At 48.4% G+C, this 25,342-nt stretch overlaps 1 protein-coding gene across 2 annotated transcripts in view; it reads left to right on the forward strand.

Annotated features, from left to right (window-relative positions):
• The window catches only part of TTC28 (tetratricopeptide repeat domain 28), a 480,542-nt gene that overhangs the window by 407,372 nt on the left and 47,828 nt on the right, over positions 1 to 25,342 (forward strand). For both annotated transcript variants that reach the window (XM_044989608.1, XM_044989609.1), the window contains exon 13: positions 19,491 to 19,631. In XM_044989608.1, the coding sequence (XP_044845543.1) occupies positions 19,491 to 19,631 (141 nt within the window). The remainder of the gene's footprint in view (positions 1 to 19,490; positions 19,632 to 25,342) is intronic.

The raw sequence follows: 25,342 nt of genomic DNA on the forward strand, positions 1-25,342 counted from the left end.
AAAGGAATCCCTAGGGAGGCTGTGAATTCTGTTACCTAGTGTGGGCGGGGAGCTTGTTCTTCCCTCTGTGCCAGAATCTATAAGGAAGATGGAAGACCTGGATAATTCTCAGCTTGTGCCCTAAAGATTGCTGAAACTACTTATCCTGGTGTGATCTCAAACTAAACTGAAGGGTGAGTGTCCGAGAGAGAGATGAGGGTTTGTTGGAAAGGTTTGCAAAGCAGAGAGTTTCAGACTAGGACGCTATAGTATACTAGCTTAGCCTCACCTTTTTTCTTCAGGTGACTGGGGAGAAAACTCAACCTAAAATGCTTTTTAAAAGGTGTTAAAAAAAAGCCTAATTTTTGAGCTAGTGGGGAAAGGCGCCTTTGTCCAGGAATTGTGGCAGCAAGTCACAGAACCAAAGAAATATAGAGCTGGAAGGAACTTCGAAGTCATTGGCCATTCCTCCACACTGAAGCAAGATTAAGTCATTACTGTGCTCCTGGGCGGGGGAATGAATGAACTGTGCCGTGCAGATTGGCCTCCTGCTCTTGATTACCTGAATTTGGATTCAATCCAGACTTGATGAATTAGTTCAGAGTTACAGCCAAGCTGCTTAGTGCAAGCAGTGGATTACGAGGCAGGGATCAGCAGTGCTTATTTTGTGTGTGACGTCCAAGGCTGCTTGAACCACATTGCTGCTGTCATGCTTTCCGAAGGCATGAAGCAAACCCCTCAGCTCAGACACAAGAGGGGAGTTCTGTGCCCATAGCAGATTGAGATGGCAATCTAACACATGGTGGCTGCAATGACACAGAGAGTCAGAGGAGGTTTCTACAAGCAGTGCAGGAGAGACACAAAACTCAAATTAAAAACTGTTCTTTCTAACCCTAGGTGGGGCCTGAGCCCTGCTTGCCTCCCCTGGATGAACACCCTTTTGGGCCCAGTGCCCTTGGAGGGTGCTGGGGGTAACAGCTGACAATTCCTTTGTGGTGGAGGGATGAGTTGAGGCCGTTGGACATGCCTGTCAAGTTTGCACCTGCCCGTAGTTTGGAAGTGTAACCCCCCCCCATTATATCAGCCTTTCCATGGATTTCATACTTCCCCTTTTCTTACTGGGACTGTCCCCTTCAATCCACACACACATGTGACAGGTCCTCAGCAAGTGAGTTCTCTTCTCCCTAGTCAGAAGGAGACAGAGAGACACTGCTGAGGTGATTAGAAGCAGTTTGTTATCAGGCATATCCAGGGGATAGCTCAGTGGTTTTGCTTCTGGTTTTCCCGGTTTAGGCCACTGTTCCAAACACAAGCTGGAGCAGAGGGCACCAGACTTGGCTGGAAAGAGGAAATAATCTAATGATTTTACTTCTTTTTAAACTTTGCCAGGGAGCCTTACGCAGCTGCTGAGATTGAAGCTGCTAGCAGATGGAGCACTCGCAGGGCAGATGGTAGGAGCATAAACTCCATCCACCAGAAGTCAATGTATTTAGGTTGGTCATCTGTCTGTGGCGTGGATTCTTAAGTCCTAGCATATCTGCTTGTGGGGATTGAGATGTGACCTATCCACTAAGACCCAAAGCGCTCCTTATGCAGGTAGTAATGGAAGGAGGAAGCTTCACCTATGTGCACGGCAGCCAGCTCCACACATCAGATGTGGCAGTGGGGCAAAGGGGATAAATGTCCTTTACTTATCTGCTAGACTAGCCACACTGCCAACCTCGCTGGGTTTGCCTCTTTTAGGAAGGCCCTAGGTACCCACAAGGCTCCTGGTGTCCAGTTTCGTGTTCAGGTATAAGAGTCGAGGACTCAGGGACCACAAGCCAACTCTATGGGGATAACACTTACAGCAGCCACTTCTATAATTTAGCAGAATGAAGGTGATGGGTTTGAAGCGACAAAATCTCAGGTTTCCCAGGGCTGTCACAGACACTGAAGGCCTGTTATTGGCGTTTGATGAGCTCAGACAAATAATGCAATGTGTGATTCTTAATAGGCTATGTGAGGTGGAATTGGCTTTAAAAAGTCAGTCACTTCCAATAAAATGTGTTGGCTACACAAAGACAATCTCATTGCGACATTCCTTAATTGCTTTGTCTTTTATCCCTTCACTGGTTTTCCAGCTCATGCTAATCAGACACATGCAGGGAGGGAGTTCCCTGGAAAATAATGTCTCTCCCGATACAAACTCTTTGCAGCGAGAAATGCAGTGGCTGTGACTGGCACCCTGCACTATACCCAGAGGCACTCCCGCTCAGTGTCTGCACCATCGTGTGGCATTCACAGCTAGTGACCGCTCAGGCCATACTGACTGTGTCCCCTGGTAGCCAGGCCCATGCACTGAAAAGGATGGAACCCTCTGCAGCTGGGGCCCAGGGTGGGGTTCTACCAGGGAGGAAATAATGAACCTGCTGCAGGGCAGGACACAACTTCTTCTCCAGCATATCACTGAGCACACCAGCATGAAGGTTTGCCATATAGGTTGGTGGACTTTTAACTTCTTGCCCTGATACTGCCTGGTGGTATTCTCCAGAGAGCCCAAATCCAATCTATCTTCTTAGCCAACTTGCTAGGAAGTTGCTCTCAGCAAGAGGGCTGTGGAGTTCTCCTGCCTGCACAGAACAGGCATATGGTTCCACTGGGCCTGACTTTGTTGGACACTCTGCCAGAGAGAGAGAACAGCTTCCTTGCCACTGTCCCTACCATGGTAGCGAGAGACAGAAATGCTCTCTGTGATAAATGAACAGACATGCAGTGAGTTCTGCACCACTGGCGCTTCAGCCTTCTCCCTCATTGCTCCATCAGTTGCAGGCCTTCTGTGAACCACAGTGACCTCCAAGGGGTGGGGACAGTGTTGATGGTATCTGCCAGTGTTGTTGTACAAGAGGATGTCATCATATTCCACTAAACTATCAGCTAATAGTATTTCCTCTACTGTTCTCTAGACAAGAGTTTGAGTGGTGACTGGTGATTTGCAAAGGTGGGGACCACTGGGTTGAACTTCCAGAGACCTTTGGATGTTTCCCTTGCTGTCTCAGATGATGGTTCAAACATAAGAAAGAGTCCTCTCCAGGAGAAAAACTGAACACAAAAAATGTGTCTCCATTCAAGTATCTGAAGCCTTGGGAAGCATCTGGACTCTTGTCAGTGGTTGGAAATTCCTGAGATAGGAGAGTAGTAACACTTCGAAAACTGGCAAGAAACAACCTACAGGGCTGCAGAAATCCAGCCTGACAGACAGCGATTTGGACCCATAATGACTTCAACTCAGGTACTTCAGCCAAGAACACTCATACATAGAGAGACAAACTACAGCCCAGGAACTTTCATGCTCTTTATATTCATGGGCTGCTCAGAAGATTCTTGGAAGCTGCCTGGAAATTTATGAGCAGTTTGTGAATGAAATTCTTTTCTCAACAGCTCTCTGCATTTGCAAAGTCTTCTGGCCTGACTGTAATAACTGGCATCAAGTCCAGCGTGAGAGAAATATTTGTCACCTGCTTTATGAGGAAGGGGCCTGTCCAGAGCACTACCAAACAGAAAAGAAACTTTCCCTTATTGAGTAGGATAGCTGCCATATCAGGACCCTTGTGAAAACAAGTCACTTTCTATCTGCCTTTCAGTGGAACTCTGCCAAGTAAAACCCTGCCCTTCTGCTAGAGAAATCACTTGTGGGTTCCTCCAGCTCCTTGAGACTTTCCAGCCATTTTTGTTAGCATGAAAATTATTACCTTAATCCTGTAAAAGCTAAACATGCTGTGCAAGCTCTGGAATGTGTTCCTGTCTGAAGAGTGTGGTGGTTGCAGCCCAATCTCTAAGACTCTAGCACAAAAGCACAGCAGTTCACAGCCCAGGTCATTTTTTAAAGAGGAGCAGACAGGCACAACGCAAACAACTCTGGAGCTACATTTACCTGGCCAGGGTGAGAGAGATGTGGGGTGGTGATTGGGAAGAGAAACAGATCAAAGAGGGTGGTAGCGGGGTGAAGAAAGTTAACTGGCTTCAAAGGCTTTAAAGAGAAGAATCGCGAGCATGCGGCAGGAGCAGTTAGCTGGAGATGGACTGCATGTATCTAGGAGAAAACGGATATTTGCCACTCTCTGCTTTGCTTCCCAGTTTTCTGGGGGAGGGGGAAGGGTGATGTCAGTGTGATCCATGTGGGGACTGAGGCTCAGTGCTGTGCAGAGTTTGTGTGCCTGGAGGGTGCAAAAGCAGCACCAGGAATCTCATCCTGGCTACTTATGCAGCCATTTCCTGTAAATTCATTCATGACCAGAACATGGCTGGGTTAGAAGTACAGGAACAAAATACAAGAAAATGTTAGACGTTTGGCTCTGGGATGTTGCTGGACAATTATAAAGAAAAGAAAAATGAGTATAAACCTGGTTACAGAAATTCCCAGCTGTGAAATGTTTGGAATGAAATAAAAGTAGAAGCCTGCAAAATTCCTTTGGAGGATCCCAGATATTGAGATTTGAGCATTCACATTTAGGAGAAGCAGGTCTACATGAGGCAGAAATCCAGGTGTGTCTTGTGGGTACATATCATGTATGCTTTCCTGGGATACTGGCTGTGAATGCAACATCTGGTGGTGTGTGCACAGACACATGTTCACATGCTTGCCCTGTAGTTGGCTGATGGTAGAAGCCAGTATGATCTGGAGGAAGGAACACAGGGCTGGGATTCAGGGAAGTCCTGAGTTCTGATCCTGTCTCTTCCACTGAACTTACCATGTGGCCTTGAGCAAGTCACTTCCCCTTTCTCTTTCTGAGCTTCCCTGGGTATGTCTACACTACGGGATTATTCCAATTTTACAGAAACCGGTTTTTTAAAACAGATTGTATAAAGTCGAGTGCACACGGCCACACAACGCACATTAATTCGGCGGTGTGCATCCATGTACCGAGGCTAATGTCGATTTCCAGAGTGTTGCACTGTGGGTAGCTATCCCATAGCTGTCCCATAGTTCCCACAGTCTCCCCCGCCCCTTGGAATTCTGGGTTGAGATCCCAGTGCCTGATGGGGCAAAAAACATTGTCGCAGGTGGTTCTGGGTACAGCCTCACCCCTCCCTCCGTGAAAGCAGCAGACAACCGTTTCACGCCTTTTTTCCTGGGTGAACTGTGCAAGCGCCATAGCACAGCAAGCATGGACCCTGCTCAGCTCAAGACAGCAATCATGGACGTTGTAAACACCTCGCGCATTATCGTGCAGTCTATGCTGAATGAGGACCTGCAAAACCAGGCGAGGAGGAGGTGGCTACGGCAGCGCGGTGACGAGAGTGATGAGGACATGGACACAGAATTCTCTCAAACCGCGGGCCCCTGCGCTTTGGAGATCCTGATGGTAATGGGGCAAGTTCTAGCCATTGAATGCCGATTTTGGGCCCGGGAAACAAGCACAGACTGGTGGGACCGCATAGTTTTGCAGGTTTGGGACGATTCCCAGTGGCTGCGAAACTTTCGAATGCATAAGGGCACTTTCATGGAACTTTGTGACTTGCTTTCCGCTGCCCTGAAATGCCAGAATACCAAGATGAGAGCAGCCCTCACAGTTGAGAAGCGAGTAGCAATAGCCCTCTGGAAGCTTGCAACACCAGATAGCTACCGGTCAGTCGGGAATCAATTTGGAATGGGAAAATCTACTGTGGGGGCTGCTGTGATGCAAGTAGCCAAAGCAATCACTAAGCTGCTGCTACGAAAGGTTGTGACTCTGGGAAATGTGCAGGTCATAGTGGATGGCTTTGCTGCAATGGGATTCCCTAACTGTGGTGGGGCGATAGATGGAACCCATATCCCTATCTTGGCACCGGAGCACCAGGGCACCCAGTACATAAACTGCAAGGGGTACTTTTCAATGGTGCTGCAAGCACTGGTGGATCACAAGGGACGTTTCACCAACATCCACGAGATGAACAGGAAGGGTTCATGACGCTCGCGTCTTCAGGAACACTACTCTGTTTAAATGGCTGCAGCAAGGGAATTACTTCCCAGACCAGAAAATAACAGTTGGGGATGTTGAAATGCCTGTAGTTATCCTGGGGGACCCAGCCTACCCCTGGATGCAATGGCTCATGAAGCCATACACAGGCAGCCTGGACTGTAGTCAGGAGCTTTTCAACTACAGGCTGAGCAAGTGCAGAATGGTGGTAGAATGTGCCTTTGGCCGTTTAAAGGCGCGCTGGCGCACATTACTGACTCGCTCAGACCTCAGCCAAACCAATGTCCCCATTGTTATTGCTGCTTGCTGTGTGCTCCACAATCTCTGTGAGAGTAAGGGGGAAACCTTTATGGCGGGGTGGGAGGCTGAGGCAAATCACCTGGCCTCTGATTACGCGCAGCCAGACACCAGGGAGATTAGAAGAGCACACCAGGAAGGGGTGCGCATCAGAGAAGCTTTGAAAACGAGCTTCATCACTGGCCAGGGTAGGGTGTGACTGCTGTGTTTGTTTCCCCTTGATGAACCCACACCCCCGCTTGATTGACTCATTCCCTGTAAGCAACCCACCCTCCCCCTTCGATTACAGCTTTCTACAGAAATAAAGTCACTATCGTTTAAAAATCATGTATTCTTTATTAATTCATTATAAAAAGAGGGACAGAACTGACAAGGTAGCCCGGGTGTGGTTTGGGAGGAGGATAGGTGGGAAGGAAAAGGCCACTAAAAAAATTTCAAAATAATGACAGCCTTTTGGTTGGGCTGTCCACGGGGGTGGAGTGGGCAAGTGCACGGACCCTCCCCCCACGCGTTCTTACACATCTGGGTGAGGAGGATGTGGAACATGGTGAGGGATGAGGGTAGTTACACAGGGGCTGCAGCGGCACTCTGTGATCCTGCTGCCGTTTCTGAAGCTCCACCAGACGCCGGAGCATGTCAGTTTGATCACGCAGCAGCCCCAGCATTGCATCATGCCTCCTCTGATCTTCCTGCCGCCACCTCTCCCTGTTCTCACGTTCACGGGCATCTTTCCTGTAATTTGATACCACGTCCTTCCACTCATTCAGATGAGCTCTTTCATTGCGGGTCACTTCCATGATTTCCAAGTACTTTTCGTCTCGCGTCTTTTTTTTCCGCCGCCTTATCTGAGATAGCCTTTGGGACGGAGGAGGGAGGCTTGAAAAATTTGCAGTTGCCTGAGGGAGGGAAAAAAGGGAGAGAAGTATTTAAAAAGATACATTTTACAGAACAATGTTTATACTCTTTCACGGTGAACAACACTATTCACCTTGAATAGCACATGTGATTTCACTACAAGGTCGCATTTTGCATCTTAATATTGAGTGCCTGCGGCTCTGGTGTTACAGATCTCACAGACGCAGGTCCGGGCAGCAGAATTCAACTTGCATGCGGCCATGGTAAGCCACTGTCTTTCAGCTTCTGCAGCCTTCATATACACAATGCCCTCCTTTCCCAAATACCAAGCAAAGCCCGTTCAGTGCTGCTTCTTTCCTGTTAACATGCAGCAGCAGAACCCACCCCCCCATCCAATTCTCTGGGATGATCGCTTTACCCCTTCCCCCACCGCGTGGCTGGTATCATGGAAGATCACTGCTAAACACCCCCCTTCTCTCCCCCCACTGCGTGGCTGGTAGCAGGGAAGCTCCCTGCTAGCCAAACGCGAAAAAGCTCTGCGCCAATCACCTCCCCCCCCTTCCCCCTGCTTGGCTACCTGCAAGGAAGGATTTCTTTTAAGCAACAGGCAAACAGCCCAGTAGGAATGGCCATCTCTGTCCCCTTAATTAAATTCCTGAATTTCAACCAGGTTACCATGAACAATATCACTCTGCTCAGGATAACACAGCGAGATAAAGAACGGATGTTGCTTGAATGCCAGCAAACACCGGGACCATACGCAGCTAGGCTTTTTGTCATGCAATGATACCAGATTACTTGCTACATGCATGGCGTGGTCAAGTGTCCTACCATGGAGGACAGAATAAGGCTGCCCTGCTCAAAAACCTTCTGCAAAGGCTTTTGGAGTACCTCCAGAAGAGCTTCATGGAGATGTCCCTGGAGGATTTCCGTTCCATCCCCAGACATGTTAACAGACTTTTCCAATAACTGTACTGGCCGCGAATGCATCCCAAGTCCTCAGGGCAAATTAATCATTAAAAAACGCTTGCTTTTAAACCATGTTTTATATTTACAAGGTACACTCACCAGAGGTCCCTTCCATGGCTTCATTGTCTGGGATAGTGGCTTGGGAGGGCTGGGAGGGTAATTCCGTCAGGGTGAGAAAAAGCTCCTGGCTGTTGGGGAGAACAGAGTGCTGTGTGCTCTCTGCAACCTCGTCCTCCTCTTCCTCCTCCTATTCTTCCCTGTCCGCAGAATCCTCAGCCATGGCTGAGATTACCACCCCCACCTCGGAATCCATGGACAGGGGTGGGGTACTGGTGGCGGACCCCCTTAGAATTGCATGCAGCTCAGCGTAGAAGCGGCATGTTTTCGGCCCTGCCCCGGACCTTCCGTTTGCTTCTTTGGTTTTCTGGTAGGCTTGTCTGAGCTCCTTAACTTTCACGTGGCACTGTACTGAATCCCTGGTGTGGCCTCTCTGCATCATGGCCTTGGAAATTTTTTCAAATGTTTTTTAATTTCATCTTTTGGAATGGAGTTCTGTTAGCACAGAATCCTCTCCCCATACAGCGATCCGGTACCTCCCATGCGGTCCATGCTGGAGCTCTTTTTCGATTCTCAGGAGACTGCATTGTTACCTGTGCTGATGAGCTCTGCGTGGTCACCTGTGCTGGTGAGCTCTCCACGCTGGCCAAACAGGAAATGAAATTCAAAAGTTCATGGGGCTTTTCCTGTCTACCTGGCCAGTGCATCCGAGTTCAGATCGCTTTCCAGAGCGGTCACAATGGTGCACTGTAGGATACCGCCCGGAGGCCAATACCGTCGATTTGCGGCCACACTAACCCTAATCCGACATGGCAATACTGATTTCAGCGCTACTCCTCTCGTCGGGGAGGAGTACTGAAATCGGTTTAAAGAGCCCTTTATATCGATATAAAGGGCCTCGTTGTGTGGACGGGTGCAGGGTTAAATCGGTTTAACGCTGCTAAATTCGTGTAGTGTGGACCAGGCCCCTGTCTCTAAAATGAGGTTAATATTCACCCACCTACCTCACTGGGGTGTTGTGGGATTATGAAAGTTCAGTGCTTTAAACTAAGGTGGTATCTTTTAAGTAAGGTGACCAGATGTCCCGATTTTATAGGGACAGTCCCGATTTTGGGGGCCTTTTCTTATATAGGCACCTATTACTCCCGACCCTGTCCCAGTTTTTTACACTTGCTATCTGGTCACCCTACTTTTAAGTAGCTATAACTGTATGTACATAAGCGACAGACACTGGCATTGGGAAGAGTAATAGGAAAACTACAGCTAGCAATTTACTCTGTCCCAAACATTCCCAAATCCACAATTATTGAATTCTTAATTATCCCTCATTTGAATAAAAGTGGAATTCATTCTGCTGAGGAGGTGTGACCTTCCAGGAATGGCTCCCTGAAGGGAATCCAGAGCTCTTCACAGCTGCGCAATTAGGTTATTCATTTCACTGAAGGCTGCAGCTGTCAGAAACAAACAGCATGTGAGCAATTTTTAAAAAAAGGGCTCCTGGCAGATGTGATGAGAGTACATCTGAGCTCAAATATCTCTAGGGGAGCAGATGTAAGAGTGGAGGTGGCATCCTTCCCCCTAAAGCCCAGACGAGCTTGAACCACGGTATCTGTGCTATCCAAATAATAATAAATAATCACTAGATTCATGCCAACCCAACGAGCACCTTACAAGAAATAAAGGCACCAGCTCATCCTCATCCTCTGTGGTGTGGAGGGTTTTGGAGCTGTGGAGATTTTATAGACAATATATCCTGGAGTTCTTTTGCTGCTGTTGGTTGCAGACAGACCCTTAGGGTTACATTGTCCAAGCTATGCTTGGAGATTGGGCTGTGTGATTCCTATTAAAGTCAGTATCTAAAATCAGTTCCCTCCATCCCCAGCTGACATTTCCTGGGCTTTGGGGATTGTATGTTGCATGTGGATGCTGCTTCCAACATGCCCTGTATGTACATGTTGGCTTTTGATCTTCTCTCTAAGAATTAGAACCATCCTTTCCGGATAGTGGGTAGTAACAAATAGGGCATGAGAAACAGAATAGAAAGTGAGCTCCTTAAATCTGTCCCCATGTCTCCTTTTACCAATGGGGTTACACATTCACCAAGGTTTAGGCAGCTGAGCCCCACCCTCTAGGAATGCAGAGACCCTGCCATCTCTGATGCAAACCTCCATTATGCTCTGAGCTCTGTTTGCACAACAGATTCACGGGATCACTCACAATTCCATCCACCATCTCCCATAACAACATATAAGAATGGCCATACTGGATCAGACTCATGGTCCATTTAGCCCAGTATCCTCTGTCTTATGTTGACCAGTGCCAGATGCTTCTGGCAGTTGGAGATTTAGGGACATCCGGAGCATGGGGTTGTGTCCTTGACCATCTTGGCTAATAGCCATTGATGGACTTATCCTCTATGAACTTACCTTATTCTTTTTTAACCCACTTCTGCTTTTGGCCTTCAAAGCATCCTATTGGCAATGAGTTCCACGGGTTGACTATGTGTTGTGTGTAGAAGTACTTCCTTTTGTTTGTTTTAAATCTGCCTATTCATTTTATCGATTGACCCTTAGTTGTTGTGTTATGTGAAGTTGTGACTGAGGTCCCAGGGGGGCCATGCTGAGATTGCTCAGTTAGGGCAAATTGTAAAAAAATGGGGCAGACAACCCCCAAAACTGGTGGTTATTTTAATACTTAGATCCACCAAGCTACCAACAAAACAGCTTGTATAGTACCTTATTGGTTACCCAGAAGCCAAAAACACAGCTCCCTTAAAGCAACCCAGCCTTTGGGCTCCCACCCTAACAACCAAGTCAAATGTGATGAGAATTATTTAAAATCTTGTTCATTATATAAAAGTTCTACCAATCCCAAAGGACACATTGCCTCCCCAGGTCGATGAATATTTTAGATCTTACCCCAAAACATGCTTATAACCAATTCTTATTAACTAAACTAAAATTTATTAAAAATAGAAAAGAGAGAGATTATTGGTTAAAGGATCATTATACGTACAGACATGAAAGAGTTCTTAGGTCAGTTTCATAGTAGAAATGATGAGCTTTAAATGTGCATAGAGTTCTTTCAGAATTAGTCCATAGGTTCGTTCAATCCAGCGTTCGATATCAGGGTGACCCAAAATGAAACTGGAGATCTCAATCTTTTGGCTCAAACTTCCCCTGGTGAAGCATAAGCAGATTTGAGATGAAGGGATCAGGTCCCAAATGCCCTTCATACATTATTCGGGCATCCTCTTGATCGCATGCAGTCCTTGGGTGAACAATAGTGTCTTTGAAGAAACCTCCCATTTCCTAAACATCACCAGTAATTAGCTACATGGAAAGACAGTGATATTACTACATTCACAGTTCATGTAAATGTTAATATCTCCTTTTGATCTCTGAATTAACAGAATACAGGGATAGACAGCAACTGTTTGGTTACATTTGTTAACCTCTAACAATATATATGTAAACATACAAAACCACAAATATTATCTACTTATATGTCTCTGAAGATTGAATATGGGTCAATTAGCCTGCTAGTTGTGTAACCCTTTCTGATCCTGTGCCACAGAAGTGTTAAATAACACTTCCCTATTCACTTTCTCCACATGATCATGATTTTATAGACCTCTATCTTATCTCCTCTTAGTCATCTCTTTTCTAAACTGAACAGTCCCAGTCTTTTTAATCGCTCCTTGTATAGAAGCTGTCCCTTCTCTGCACCTTTTCCAATTTTAATATATTGGAGCAATATATGTATGGGGCAATGAGAACTGCACACAGTATTCAAGGTGTGGGCATACCATGGATTTCTATAGTGGCATTAGGATATTTTTGTTTTATTATCTTTCCTTTTCCTAATATTTCCTAACACTCTGTTAGCTTTTTTGATTCGACTGCTCATTGAGCAGATGTTTTCAGAGAACTATCCACGATGATTCCAAGGTTTCCTTCTTGAGTGGTAACTCAAGGGTAATTTAGACCCCATAATATTGTATGTATAGTTGGGATTCTTTATTCAAATGTGGATTACTTGTCATTTGTCAGTATTGAATTTTATCCGCCATTTTGTTGCCCAGTCAATCCAGTTTTGTGAGATTCCTTTGTGACTCTTTGTAGTCTGCTTTGGACTTAACTGTCTTGAGTAGAATCATAGAAATGTAGGTCTGGATGGGACCTTAAGAAATCTTGAAGTCCAGCTCCCTGTTCTGTGGCAGGACCAAATAAAGCTAGACCACCCCAGACAGGTGTTTGTCCAACTTGTTTTTAAAAACTATCAATGATGCAGATTTCACAACCTCCCTTGGAAGCCTATTCCAGAGCTTAACTACCCTTATAGTTAGAAAGTTTTTCCTAACATCTAACCTAAATCTCATTTGCTGCAGAGAAAGCCCATTACTACTTGTGCTGCCTTCAGTGCACGTGGAGAACAATTGATCACCATCCTTTTTATAACAGCCTTTAACATATTTGAAGAGTGTTCTCGGGTCCCCCCGTCTTCTCTTCTCAACACTAAACATGTCCAATTTTTTAAACCTTTCCTCATAGGTCAGGTTTTCTAAATCTTTTATCATTTTAGTTGCTCTCCTCTGGACACTCTTCAGTTTGTCAACGTCTTTCCTAAAGTGCGGCACTCAGAACCAGACACAGGACTGCAGCTGAGATCTCACCAGTGCAGAGTAAGCCAGACAGTTAGCTCCCATGACTTATGTATGACAGTCCTGTTAATGCACCCCAGAATGGTATTCGCCTTTTTCACAGCTGCATCACATTGTCGACTCGTATTTAGTTGATGATCCAATATAACCCCAGATCCTTTTCAACAGTACCACCACCTAGCCAGTCATTCCCCATTTATTTAATGTCGTCTTGCTGAATTCAGACCAATTCTCCAATTTGTCATGGTTGTTTTGAATTCTAATCCTATGTTCCAAAGTGCTTGCATCCTCTCCCAGCTTGATGTTACCTGCAAGTTTTATAAACATACTCTCCACTCCATGATCCAAGTCATAAATGGATAGTCCTGGTCCCAAGATGGACCCCTTTGGGACCCCACATAAAAAAAATTTTTGCTGTTAGTTTTTGCGTCCTTAGTTAGTTGCTTTTCTAATTCTTTCTTGGCCTCCCTTATTATACTTTGATGCTTGACTTGCCAGAGTTTATGCTGCTTTCTGTTTTTCTTGCTATTTTTCTCTTAGTAGGTTGGGCTTAAAGAACCCATCCTAAAGTCAGAGCCCAGGGGGTCTGTGCGCATTGGAGGGCAGGGAGGGGCTCTCTCTGCTATGCCATTCCTGAAGCCAGGCTGTCATTCAGCACTCTCCCAGGGCCACACCTTACAATGGCAAGTGGTTTACCTAAGCCATGAGCCTGAGGAAAGAATCCTCTCTAGCTCAGGTCACGACATCGGGGCGGGTTTGCATCTGATGACTGAAAAGGAAAACGTTTGTGCCTAGGAGGTAGAGGCAGAAGAAAGTGCCTTTGGCAGCTGCTGGGCACCTGCACTGCAGTCACTGATTCACTGGTTGGGAAGGAGTGTCCTTTAGAAACAAAGTTATCAGGATTTGCGGGCATGGAGGGAGGCGTGAGCTCATAGTGTGTTCCTAGTGTGGCATGCAGCTTTGTCACTAAATGGCTTACAGGACTGAGAGGGCAGCAAGGTACAAATGGCTAGAGCTGAAGCTCCCGGTCTGTCCCTGAGGTCTCAGAGCTGGCTTAGTGTGATTTGCAGGGGGGAAGATTCCCCGCCCCCCGACACTGCAGGGAATTACGTGGACAGATTCTGTTCACTTGGTGGCTTTCAGGGGCGCCTCCAGGCACCAGCAACGCCAAGCGCGTGCTCTGCCGGTCACCGCGAGGGTGGCAGGCAGGTTGCCTTTGGCGGCATGCCTGCGGAGGGTCCGCTGGTCCCGCGGCTTCGGCGGCCCTCCCGCAGGCTGCCACCGAATCCGCGGGACCGGGGACCTCCTGCAGGCAAGCCGCCGAAGGCAGCCTGCTGCCGTGCTTGGGGCGGCAAAATACCTAGCGCCGCCCCTGATGGCTTTATGTGGAACTTCATACACCACTTTGAAGATACTTCCCAGCGTGTACCCTGTGGGGCTCTCCATTGCTTGTTGTCACCACACCTGAGAGTGCCAGGCCCCCAAAAGAGATTAGAGCATCTGCTCTCCCGGACCCCCTGCTCCTGCACTCTGGGAGTTACTCTCTTCCTGCCAGCAAAGAGCAGAGAGGGTTAAATGTGAAACACAGCACAGGGCTTAACACAAACCCAAAGAGTGCTATTTGACTTGGACTCCCCAGTTCATGCCCTGGCCATGTTTATTTTACTCTGTTTAAAGGCAGAGCGCAGTGCCTGGTTGCCTGTGCTGGGAGGGGATTCCCAAACATCCTTTTGTCGGTGTTTATAATTCTTCAAATACTGTCACAGTGCATTAATCAAGGAGCTGCATTTCTGTGAATAAAGTGCCTTAATCCTGTGGCGTTAGAGGATCATTTCTGCATTTAATAAGATCCTCACAGCAAAAAATCCAGTTGAAAGGACTTTGAAATGTATTTGTGTTCCTGTTTGGACAGATTATTCCCAAGGGTGCACAGGGCCTGCTGTGCTGAGCAAATGAATTCAGGTTTCTCTCTTCTCCCAGGAGCTCTGCCACCGTCTCTGGGAGATGTACTGAGAACTGCTGGGGGACTACGGGATGTGAACACGTCTATCTGCAACTTGGAAATAAAACCCAAGGAAGGGAAGGCTGTTGGGAAACCAGCTTCATCAGTTGTGTGCTGCTGTTCAATCAGCTCTTTTTCATTCTTCAGTAGGGTAACCAGATAGCAAGTGTGAAAAATTGGCACTGGGGGTGGAGGGTAATAGGAGTCTATAAAAGACAAAGCCCCGAATATCAGGACTGTCCCTATAAAATCAGGACATTTGGTCACCCTATTCTTCAAAGGTTTCTTTGGCTTTCGTCCGGACTTAAAATAGAATGTCATTGCTGGAAAGAACATTGACCTGGAAGTGTATTTACAAGGCATCCTCTGTCTAGTGCAGAGATGCTGAGAGATGCCACGTGCCAGTGCCTGTGCTCACACATTGTAAATCCTGTTATGTGTTAACCGGATTGTGTGCACTTTATTTTGAAAATTTGTCCTAAAACCTTTTCTATTCATGGTGTGAGATTAATTTCCCTTTGTTGTTTTATGGAGGGACTTTCAGTGACAAAAGGCGGCATGGTGACCACTAGAGTGAAGTGTGGAAGGGCGGATGGTCTTTTTGGAGCAAACAGGAGCTGCAGCTGCATTTAAGGAGTGGGATGAAGCTGCTGAGATGCTGTTGTGCCATGCTCACACCCTCCAGTCTTTCCAAGTCCACTGGCTGAGAGAGCCCTCTGGTTCTGGACTCCCAATTCTCATTCTTTGGAACACATCTGATCACACAGTCAAATCAGTCATTGCAATATCAGCCTGATAATATAAGACTCTCCTGTGCTTGTGCAGCATCTTCCATCATGTGGAGCCCAAAACAGTTTTCCAAAACTACAAACATCTAGGAATCATTTCTCCATTGTGATGTACAGAAATGAAATGATGAACTGGAAACAGCACAAGTGCCATATCGCAGGCTGGGGTGGAGAGCACGACCCTTTACGGAGTAATTAGGGAGCCTGTAGTGCCACCTATTTCTGCAGCTGGGAGTAGGCTGCAAACACACCACTCACTTCTGGAATAAGGAGGTTTGTTTTTGCAAAAACAGTGTTTGAAGTGTGAGTAGCTCCTTGATGAAGGAGTCTAATTGGTGGGGAAGACTCAGGAAGTGGAGCAGGAGTGAGATGCAGAAGCGTACAGAGACTTACAGCCCTGGCTTCACATGTTTATTGGCCACAATAAATATTTTCCTAACGTCAGCCCTTCTGAGCCACTTCCAGCTGCTCTGCGGATAGATAAATAACTGGCCTCCTCAGAGCAGTCAGTTACTGAGAATTTTGCCTCTCGAAGACTCCGTATGCTGTCTCTGCTGCCAGTGTACAGAAACCATAGCAAAATGGGTATGAAATAAACCCCTGAGCAGTGGCCATCTTGAAAGCAAAAGCCAGAGCCATCATGCTCAGTGACAAGGACACCACTCCAGGCAGCAGAGATGTGTGCAGAGAGAAGAGACTCATGCACTCTTCATTCCTGCTGGCATTCTGCAGCTAATTCCCATTTAACTGCTGGGGCATGTGGATGCTGTTAATAGTGTTGCTCAGTTGTGACTGTGCCCGGCAGGGCACCCTGAGTCTGTGACTGCAGGCAGATTTCAAAATGTGCCTTTGTTCCTTGGTTTGGAGTTAGTCCTTAAAGCCACTAATCTGTAACCTTTACAGAGAGAGAATTGGGGCGGGGGAGGAAAAGCAAGATTAGACACACATTCCCATGCACAGGCAGAGATGTGCACACATTGGCACAGACAGGCACGTGTGTGCACCATTAAATTACCTTCCATGTGGGTGTTTGTATGCCTTGCACACACAACACATGTGCCCACACAAATGCACAGATGTGGCAGAGGGTAGGGACTGCCATAATGCTTTGCATAGAGACCAGGATTGTCCTTCTTACGGAGCTGTGCAAAGTACCATGAGTGTGAAATGGGTTAGCAAAGTCTCTCTCCCGGCTTCTTTCATGGCCAGTTTCATTTCCAGGGAGAGCCCCAGCTGGCAGATCCATTCAAACAGCGTCCAGTTTGCCACCATCAGTGACCAGACAATGTGTGTTCCGAGTGACTAGGCCCACTCTGGAGTGTGTGCGCATAGCTACCAAGATTTGGGCAGTTCTGTGTGTGACATCTGTGCAAATTATATAATACGTACAGGGGGGTGTTACAATTTCACATCATATAACTTGTTTTTACCTTTTTTCTTAAACCCCCCTCAACCGTCCCCCTCCCGCCCCCCCAACACACCACACCCTAGGAAAGGACATACCAAAATACATGTTAAAGGAGTATTGTTTAGGTCGCATAGTCAAACACTTGAAAGTTAAGAAATGCCAGATGTAAGGAACATTACTGCAGCCCCTGTTGTTTATCCAGTATAAAGAATTTGGCACATTCAGTCTGAAAGGCAGTGTGGTCAAGCCAGATTTGGGCTCTATTGCCAACTCTACTAAGTGTCCTTGTGCAGCCACAGTGACCTCTCTGTGAACTAGGTGAGTGATAGTTGCCTTCTCCGGAGATCAGGTTTGAGGCCTTGGTTAATAACAAGGCTGGTGAAATGCACAACAATACAGTACACTCTGGAGAAGCTGGACTACTACTCAGCCCTCCTGCCTCCTGGCACAGTGCGCTCTGCTGCAGGGGACTGTGTGTGGTTCTTGTTTCCTCGGCGCTTTACCTAGCATACAGTGTTGAATGAATTTAGATAGAATATATGGGCCAAAGGTGTTAACATGACCCCAGTGACTGTCTAACATTAAACAGTTCTAAACAAGGTTTGAGGTATCCAGAGACCTCAGTCTGCTTGGTACCATGGTGCAAACACTGGTAAAAGTTATTTTAAACTTTTATTAAAGACACAAGAAAGACAGAAAAAAGAGTTCAAACATTTGAAATGTAAAGTATTAAGTCAGGCTTTCATTTTACCAGCATCCCTTGTTCCCTTTCCCTTTAGCTGGGGTGAGTTTTTAAAAGGAAAAGCCCCCTTGTTGGATAGTCGTTTAGGTGGTATCAAAGATGGTAAGGGCTGTTCTTTTATGAGAAAAGAGAAGAAGTTAGTTAAGATGGGCTGGAGCTGCCATCATTGCTGTTGGTGTTAAAGTCCAGTCCTGTTTCCTGAGAAAACAAAACAATACAAACACACACAAAAGAGAAGAGAAAGGAAGGGAAAGAGAAAATCCAGATTCTGTCTCTGGTGTTGACTTTCACTTGCAACCTCATTGCTTGGAAAAACACAGGCCCACCACATGGTTTACCAGCCACTCCAAGACCTGGCAAACTTGAACCAGCATAGGGCTGTTTAGGGCATTGCTTTTATCCACCTCTTTCTAGCCACAGGCATACGACAGTGTTGCAAAATGTACAGTCTTGGCCAGCTAAGCCAGACTCATATTAGACAGAAGGAAAAAGGAGAGGGCTAGGAAAAAGAAGAGATGACATGGGGAAGGAAAAGGACTCATGGGGGCTGGGGGAGACAGTCTCCTATCTGACTAGCCAGTGGAGGTGTCAGTGTCATCTGGGTCTGGTCAGGAGGAAGGAGGTGGAGGATGGCAGCCGTGATGGTGAAGTTCACTCCTTCCCCTTCTCGTCTTCCAGTCAGCCAGCATCGGCCTCCATCTGTGCCTTTATTTTCCACCCAAAGGTCTTTTTGAATAAAAATGCAGAGGAAGTGATGATGGGCCCAGTTTTGACACCAGCGGGCAGGGATTGCTGTGTGACGCTCGGCAGGTCTTCACGTGTGCGTGTGTGGTCAGTGGGGAGCATGTAGAGGTGTCTGCCCCAGGCAGAGCCAGCTGAACACGTTGCAGCCTGTCACTGGCCCAGGGTAGTGGGTTGTTAATTATTGATTGAGGGCCAGGGGCATGGATGGGCTCATAGTGTCACACTCTGCTTGCTATTGGCAATCCTCCAGGAGGAGGAGGAGCATGAGAGGTTACAGAACGAGCAGGAGGAAGGAAAGAGAGTGGGGGGGAGGGGTAACTTGTGTGTAATCCTCCATCAGAGCATGCACCTTTGACCTCCCAAACATGAGGAGGAGGCCGTAGGAGGAGTTGCCCCAACTGTCCTGGCTGAATTGCTCTGCATACAGGGCAGACGTGGTGGACAACCTGTCAGTATTAGGCTGAAGACCCCACTGGCACCGCCTGTAGTTTCTATGACGCAATGTGTCCTAGTGGATAGAGGATTGGATTGGGACTCTGAAGACGTTGGTTCTATTCTTAGTTCTGCGGGATGACCTGGAACAAGTCCCTTCCCCGCTCTTTGCCTCAGTTTTTCCATCTGTAAAGTGGGGCTAATGATACTGACCTGCTTTATGACGCGCTTTGAGATCTGCTGATGAGAAGTGCTAGATGAGAGCAAAGTCTGAGGGCCTCAGCAAGACTCCCAAGTATGTGAGTCACACCCCGATGTGAGGCTCCTGTTTCATGCTGTGGCTTCAACCCCCAGTGCCTGTTACAAGCTGTGGGATTTTGGTTCCAGGATTCCCCTCAGTAGGAGTCATGCAGCCAGAGCCTGAGCAGCGACCCCGTGGCAGAGGAGTGGGTTATTCTCCTCCTGTCGCTGGGTCTCCATGGGAGAACAAAACAGACCTTTGGCTGTGGAGTTCCTGTCCTCGGCCCAGGTCCTCCTCTCACCCTCTCAAGTGTTTACAATGAAGCTTATGCTGTGCTCTGCCTTACTGACCTTTCTCTGCTGTTTCCTCCTCAGAGCCTGCGCCAGCAGTGAGACAGAGAGTGAAGCTGGGGACATCATGGACCAGCAGTTTGAGGAGATGAACAATAAGCTGAACTCAGTAACTGATCCAACCGGCTTCCTGCGAATGGTCAGCAGGAATAATCTCTTCAACAGGTGAGATCTGGACCCTGCACCAGCCAGCAGAGCAGGGAGATGCTTCGTTTCATGGGGGACTTCTCTTTGGTGTGTAGGATTCTGCCTCCTGTCGTGGAACAAATGTGAACTCACTCCGCAGGGGCACAGCTGAGAACAGAGCTGTTCAGAGTAGGAGCCATGTTCTGTGATGTGCTGCCCCTGCCAGTAACCTTCCTGATGCTCTGCTATAAGGCCTCTTAAAAAGGGTGACAGAGGAGTTTGTCAATGCTGTGTGCACTCCACAGCCTGTGAGTGTGTATCTGTCATTTCACCAAGCAGCTGTCACTGCAGTCCCTGGTGCTTCCCAGTGTGTTAGGTCTGCATGGCAGGTCCCTGGTGCGCAGGAGGAATCTGCTCTTCTCCCCTCCCTGGGATACACATTGGCTTTTTGTCTTTCTACCCTTCCTTTCCCTCCTCTGTTAATTTAGTTAGACTGGGAAATGCTTGCTCTGAGAGGAGGATCTTGCACTGTGCCTTGACAAGGGTCAGACTGGATAAGTCTGCTTCCATGGCTGGTTCCGCTCAGTGAGTTTTCTTTGGTGCTCGCGTGCTTTGTCCTGAGATTGTGAATTGGAACTAGTGCTTGGGGAGACGCCAGCACATCATGGAGCGTGTGGGGAAGGGATGCCCAGTGTGGAGCACAAGGGAGAGGCGCTTGGTGGCCTGTCAGTGAGCAGGCGGCCGTTGTACGTGAGGCTTGCTTTCCATCCTAGATCCAGCTTAGGGGGGGTCTGGCATAGCTGCTAGAAACTCAAACCCTAGAAGTTAAAGAGGGAAAGCCCTGCTAGGTCCTCGAGGGGCTGTGGCAGTGGCATGCCCATATCCCCATGAAACCCAAGAACTCTGCACAGCTAAGTAAGGAGAAGGGGCAGTGAAAGGGGCGTATGGCTGCCTCGCTCACCCAGAAATACAGCGCTGGTCGGGGCTTTGTTGTCATCTGAGCAGTTAGGTTTTGGGGCCATTGTGGACCATGTTTCTGGGAGGGGATCAGAGATTTTCAGGATCGTGGAGTAAGCAAGAAGGGGATTGTAAGTAAGGTTAAGGTGTGGCTCTGTCCCAAGGAGCAATGGCAGGCACTCTGATAACCTCGCCCTGCCCTTTGTCCCCAGCCCCTCCCATGTGTGCTGTTCCGGACTAACGGAGAATCTGCAGATAGAGCTTGTGTCTTTGTCCCTGGGGCATGGAGTGAAGAGCTCTCTGTTTGTTTGCTGACTGTAGTTTCTCCTGGAAATGTTTGCTTCCCATTAATTTTAACTATGTCATTAATTAGCTGGAAAAATTATAGCATGGTGCATCGGCCGCCCAATCTTTGTTCATTTTCTGCGTCTTTGGAACTTGCTCAGGTCTCAGCCAGTCCCATCTCTGCGCTGATTAAACTGAGTCTGAGTTCAGGGTACATCGACACCTTTGCAGCTGGAAAGGAGTCAGGCCAGCTTGCAGTGTTTAATGTGACTGCTGGAGCACGTGAGCTAGGACAGAGGCTCCCCTGAGTGTGAGCCTAGGGCTGAAATGCTGGCACCAGCATTGGTCCATTTCCCCTCTCAGAATCTCCATTTGCTCCCATTCAGACTTCCCCAACAATGATGACCAGGGCACCAGTTGAGGATCAGGAAGGCATTCCCTGGGGGCTGCTGGGATGTTTTGCTTGCCTGTTTTCCACACTAGATATGGCCTGTGATTGCAGGAGGGCGATGCACATCAATTCTATATCTGGGCTCACTGCAAGTCAGTCATGTGGTACCTGAATGTCTTTTCTGTCATGTGGAAGCCAAGTGCCTCTTCAGGTGTGTGAAGTGAGTCTCCTGGGAGTCGCACATGCAATAAGTCAGTTTGCAGATGCTGGGGGAGGCATGGGGACTGCCTTCTATGACAAGATAACTGGTTCTGTGGATGAGGGGAAAGCAGTGGACATAATACTCCTTGACTTTAGCAAAGCTTTTGATACGGTCCCCCACAGTATTCTTGCCAGCAAGTTAAAGAATTATGGGCTGGATGAATGGACTATAAGGTGGATAGAAAGCTGGCTAGATCGTCGGGCTCAACGTGTAGTGATCAATGGCTCCATATCTAGTTGGCAGCCGGTATCAAGTGGAGTGCCCCAAGGGTCGGTCAGGGGCCAGTTTTGTTCAATATCTTCATTAATGATCTGGACTGGTGTGGCCTACACCCTCAGCAAGTTTGCAGATGACACTAAACTGGGAGGAGTGGTAGATACGCTGGGGGGTAGAGATAGGATACAGAGGGACCTAGACAAATTAGAGGATTGGGCCAAAAGAAATCTGATGAGGTTCAACATGGACAGGTGCAGAGTCCTGCACTTAGGACAGAAGAATCTCATGCACTGCTACAGACTAGGGACCGAATGGCTAGGCAGAAGTTCTGCAGAAAAGGACCTAGGGGCTACAGTGAACAAGAAGCTGGATATGAGTTGACAGTGTGCCCTTGTTGCCGAGAAGGCTAATGGCATTTTGGGCTGTATAAGTAGGAGAATTGCCAACAGATCGAGGGACGTGATCATTCCCCTCTATTAGATATTGGTGAGACCTCATCTGGAGTACTGTGTCCAGTTTTGGGCCCCACATTACAAGAAGGATGTGGAAAAATTGGAAAGAGTCCAGTGGAGGGCAACAAAAATGGTTAGGGGGCTGGAGCACATGACTTACGAGGAGAGGCTGAGGGAACTGGGATTGTTTAGTCTGCAGAAGAGAAGAATGAAGCGGGATTTGATAGCTACTTTCAACTACCTGAAAGGGGGTTCCAAAGAGGATGGATCTAGACTGTTCTCAGTGGTAGAAGATGACAGAACAAGGAGTAATGGTCTCAAGTTGCAGAGGGGGAGGTTTAGGTTGGACATTAGGAAAAACTTTTTCACTAGTAGGGTGGTGACTGCCCAGTACCCGCCTGGCTAGGCCTCTTCTCTCAGGTCAGCTCCTGACAGACAATTAAACTAAGGGTTGTGCACAGCGGGGAGGGCAGAGGGAGCTTTGCAGACCACTGATGATTTTCTATGTTCAGTACTACTGTACTCTGTGTGTGGACTGTGCAGCTGGTGCCACGTGACACACACAGCCTGGGACAATGGGGAGGGCTTGCGCCTCTCAGCCCCAGTTTGAGCAAGGAGTCAGGTTAAGTTCTACGTGATAAAGAATTAGGCTGGAAGGAGAGAAAATGGGAATGGACAATGTTCCCACTCTGCTGGTGCCCAGAATGAACAAGGCATGTCTGGCCTCTCAGAGAACACTGAGGGAACACTATCCATTCTCATTTTAGGTTCTCAGACTAAAATCAACGGACTGAATCAAATAGCGAGCAAGAATGAAAGTCACCGTCTAGTTCCCCAGGGCATGATTGCTAGTCTACCAGGCAGCATTGGCACTTCAGCACCTCCTGCTGGTTGCGTATGTGCCTGTGAGATGCAGAAGCAAAGTGCAGGGTGTTGTACAGAAGTGAGGGGAGCTGTAGAACCTGTGATCCCCAGCAGCAGGCTGACCGGAGTGGGGGCAGGAAATGGAAGGCTTTCGTCTAGTCTCTAGTCATAGAAGGAGACACTTTCTAAGAACGATGGAAGGCCCAAGCAGGATGCTCACGTCTTACATTTGGATGCCTAAGTTCATCAGAAGGGTATTTGCCTGGCAACATGCCAGCGTAAGTGCCCCCTTGTCCAGGACTTGCACGTGCTGTTAAGAAATGAGGCTCCTCAACCGCTGGTCAGCTAGGGTGTCTCCACAGCTGCTGGGAGCCCAGGCGAGAGCATCTCACCAGTTGGTTTGGGTTAGCAGCTGAGAACAGCCGTGCAGACATTGCTTTGAGCTTTAACCCGACTGGAATGTCCACATTGCTGGCATGAGCCCCATTAACACATCTGTCATCCCGGGCTGCAAGCCATGCTCCCAGCAGCTGTGCAGACGCCTCCATGTCAGGAGGCAAATAGGTGTTCTTGAAAGGAAGGCGCTGCTTGGGAATCAGCCCTCTGCAGGATGTGGCCACCTAACGTAGGGATTCTGGCTTCTAACAGGATGATTTTGTGCTGGCTCTTCCTGGAGCAGCCGAACCCCTGAGGGAGGGTCAGAGAAGAAACGGGCCCTTGGAAAGGAAATGAGCACTGAAAGGACAAGATGATGTAAGAACAGGGGTGTGGGTCACCAGTGGAGTTACTGAGAAGTGACTGACGGGAGCCACTCCTATCTGCATAGGCTGGCACCTCTTTTCTCAGACCCTCCCCAGCCTCCCAGGAGCCAGTCGGATCTCCAACATGGAACCTCATTGCCTATCCCCATCCCCCACAACATGGGCCCTGATCCTCCCAGGAGACAGGCCCTTCCCTCTTATGGACCCAGCTTGCCCCACTTCTCAGGTGATGGTTACCCTCCTGCAGACCAGGGCCCTGCTCTCAGCCCTCACACCGCAGCTTCCGCCATGCTTCAAGGGTGAAAGGCCCTTTCTGCAGCACTGTGCTGCGGGAACTTGGTCTGTAAAAGGCAAATGGGAGGAAGGGAGAAGAGCAACTTGAGGTGAGAATTCACCTCTTCCAAGGCCCTGGTGTGAGTTCCTGTTCTGCCTGCGAAGTGCAGAGCTCATTTGTTTCCAGCAGAGTCTGACTGGGAAGAATCCTGGAGCACAGTGTCTCTTCCCTGGAGATTTCAGGGTCTGCTCTGTGTGCTTACGGGGCGGTGCTCAGAGCCCAGCGAAGCCCCAGTGGGGCCAGACAGGTATCAGTTTGTTACCAGCTGTGGAGTCCCAGAGCCCATCACTGTAAAACCAGCCCCGCTCAACATGTGGAATCCAGAGGAGCAGCATAGGCAGCCTGCGGCTCTTGCCTAAGAATGCAGGAACAGGATCTTCCTGGCACCCGTCACTGAATGGAGCTCAGAGCAGGGAACAGGCCCAGGCAGCCATAGACAGGTAGGGTCGCAGCTAATACCTGTATTGTGGCATCACTGGACTTTGCTCCCCATGTGCAGAAGGGACCTTGTGTCTGTCCGGAGCTGGCTGAGAGCAGCATGAACAGAACTCAGCAGAGCCACCCTCACTGCGAAGTGCCTACATCAGGGGAATCAGTAAGCTGCTCCCAGTTGCACCCTATGGCCTGGCTGTGCAAACCTCCAATTCCAAGCCCCACTCGGCTGGCTACCAGCCTGCAGTGTTTTATCAGGCTGGTTTGAGGGCAGAGGGAGGGCACTAATCTAGGTGCCCATCATCGTGGTGTCCAGGATCAGAGCAACAGCTCCACAAAACGTGAAATAACCCAAAGGACATAGCACAGCAAAGGGGGGGCCTGAAATTCCTAACGGGCGACAGCAGCCCATGACCCTACCATAGCTGTACACGCCCTGTAGACCCCTCCCAGATGCAGTATGTCGTATCTCATTCAGGGTGTTACCTGCTGCCCTCCCCATGGTATCTGAGCATGCTCACATCCCCCGTACAGCATGCATTCCAGCACAGCTGAGAGCAGAGCTGCTTGCTGGGTAGCGCAGGGCTCTCCTGCTGGAGGAGAAGCATGCAGTCTTTCTGGAGCAGTGTCAGGCCTGATCAGACAGTGGAGGGGTCTGGCTGGCCTAGGCTGACACTAGTGTTTGGGAGACAGATGAAAGCAATGGCCGAGATGCCCCTTATCTAATTGGCCCTGTGCCAGCTAGGGGTACTGGTCTGCTCTGAGCAGCACTGAGGTTGCCTGAACACAGGCCACA

This window comes from Mauremys mutica, chromosome 16 (assembly GCF_020497125.1).
Source record: "Mauremys mutica isolate MM-2020 ecotype Southern chromosome 16, ASM2049712v1, whole genome shotgun sequence".
In the NCBI taxonomy this organism is placed as follows: Eukaryota; Metazoa; Chordata; order Testudines; family Geoemydidae; genus Mauremys; species Mauremys mutica.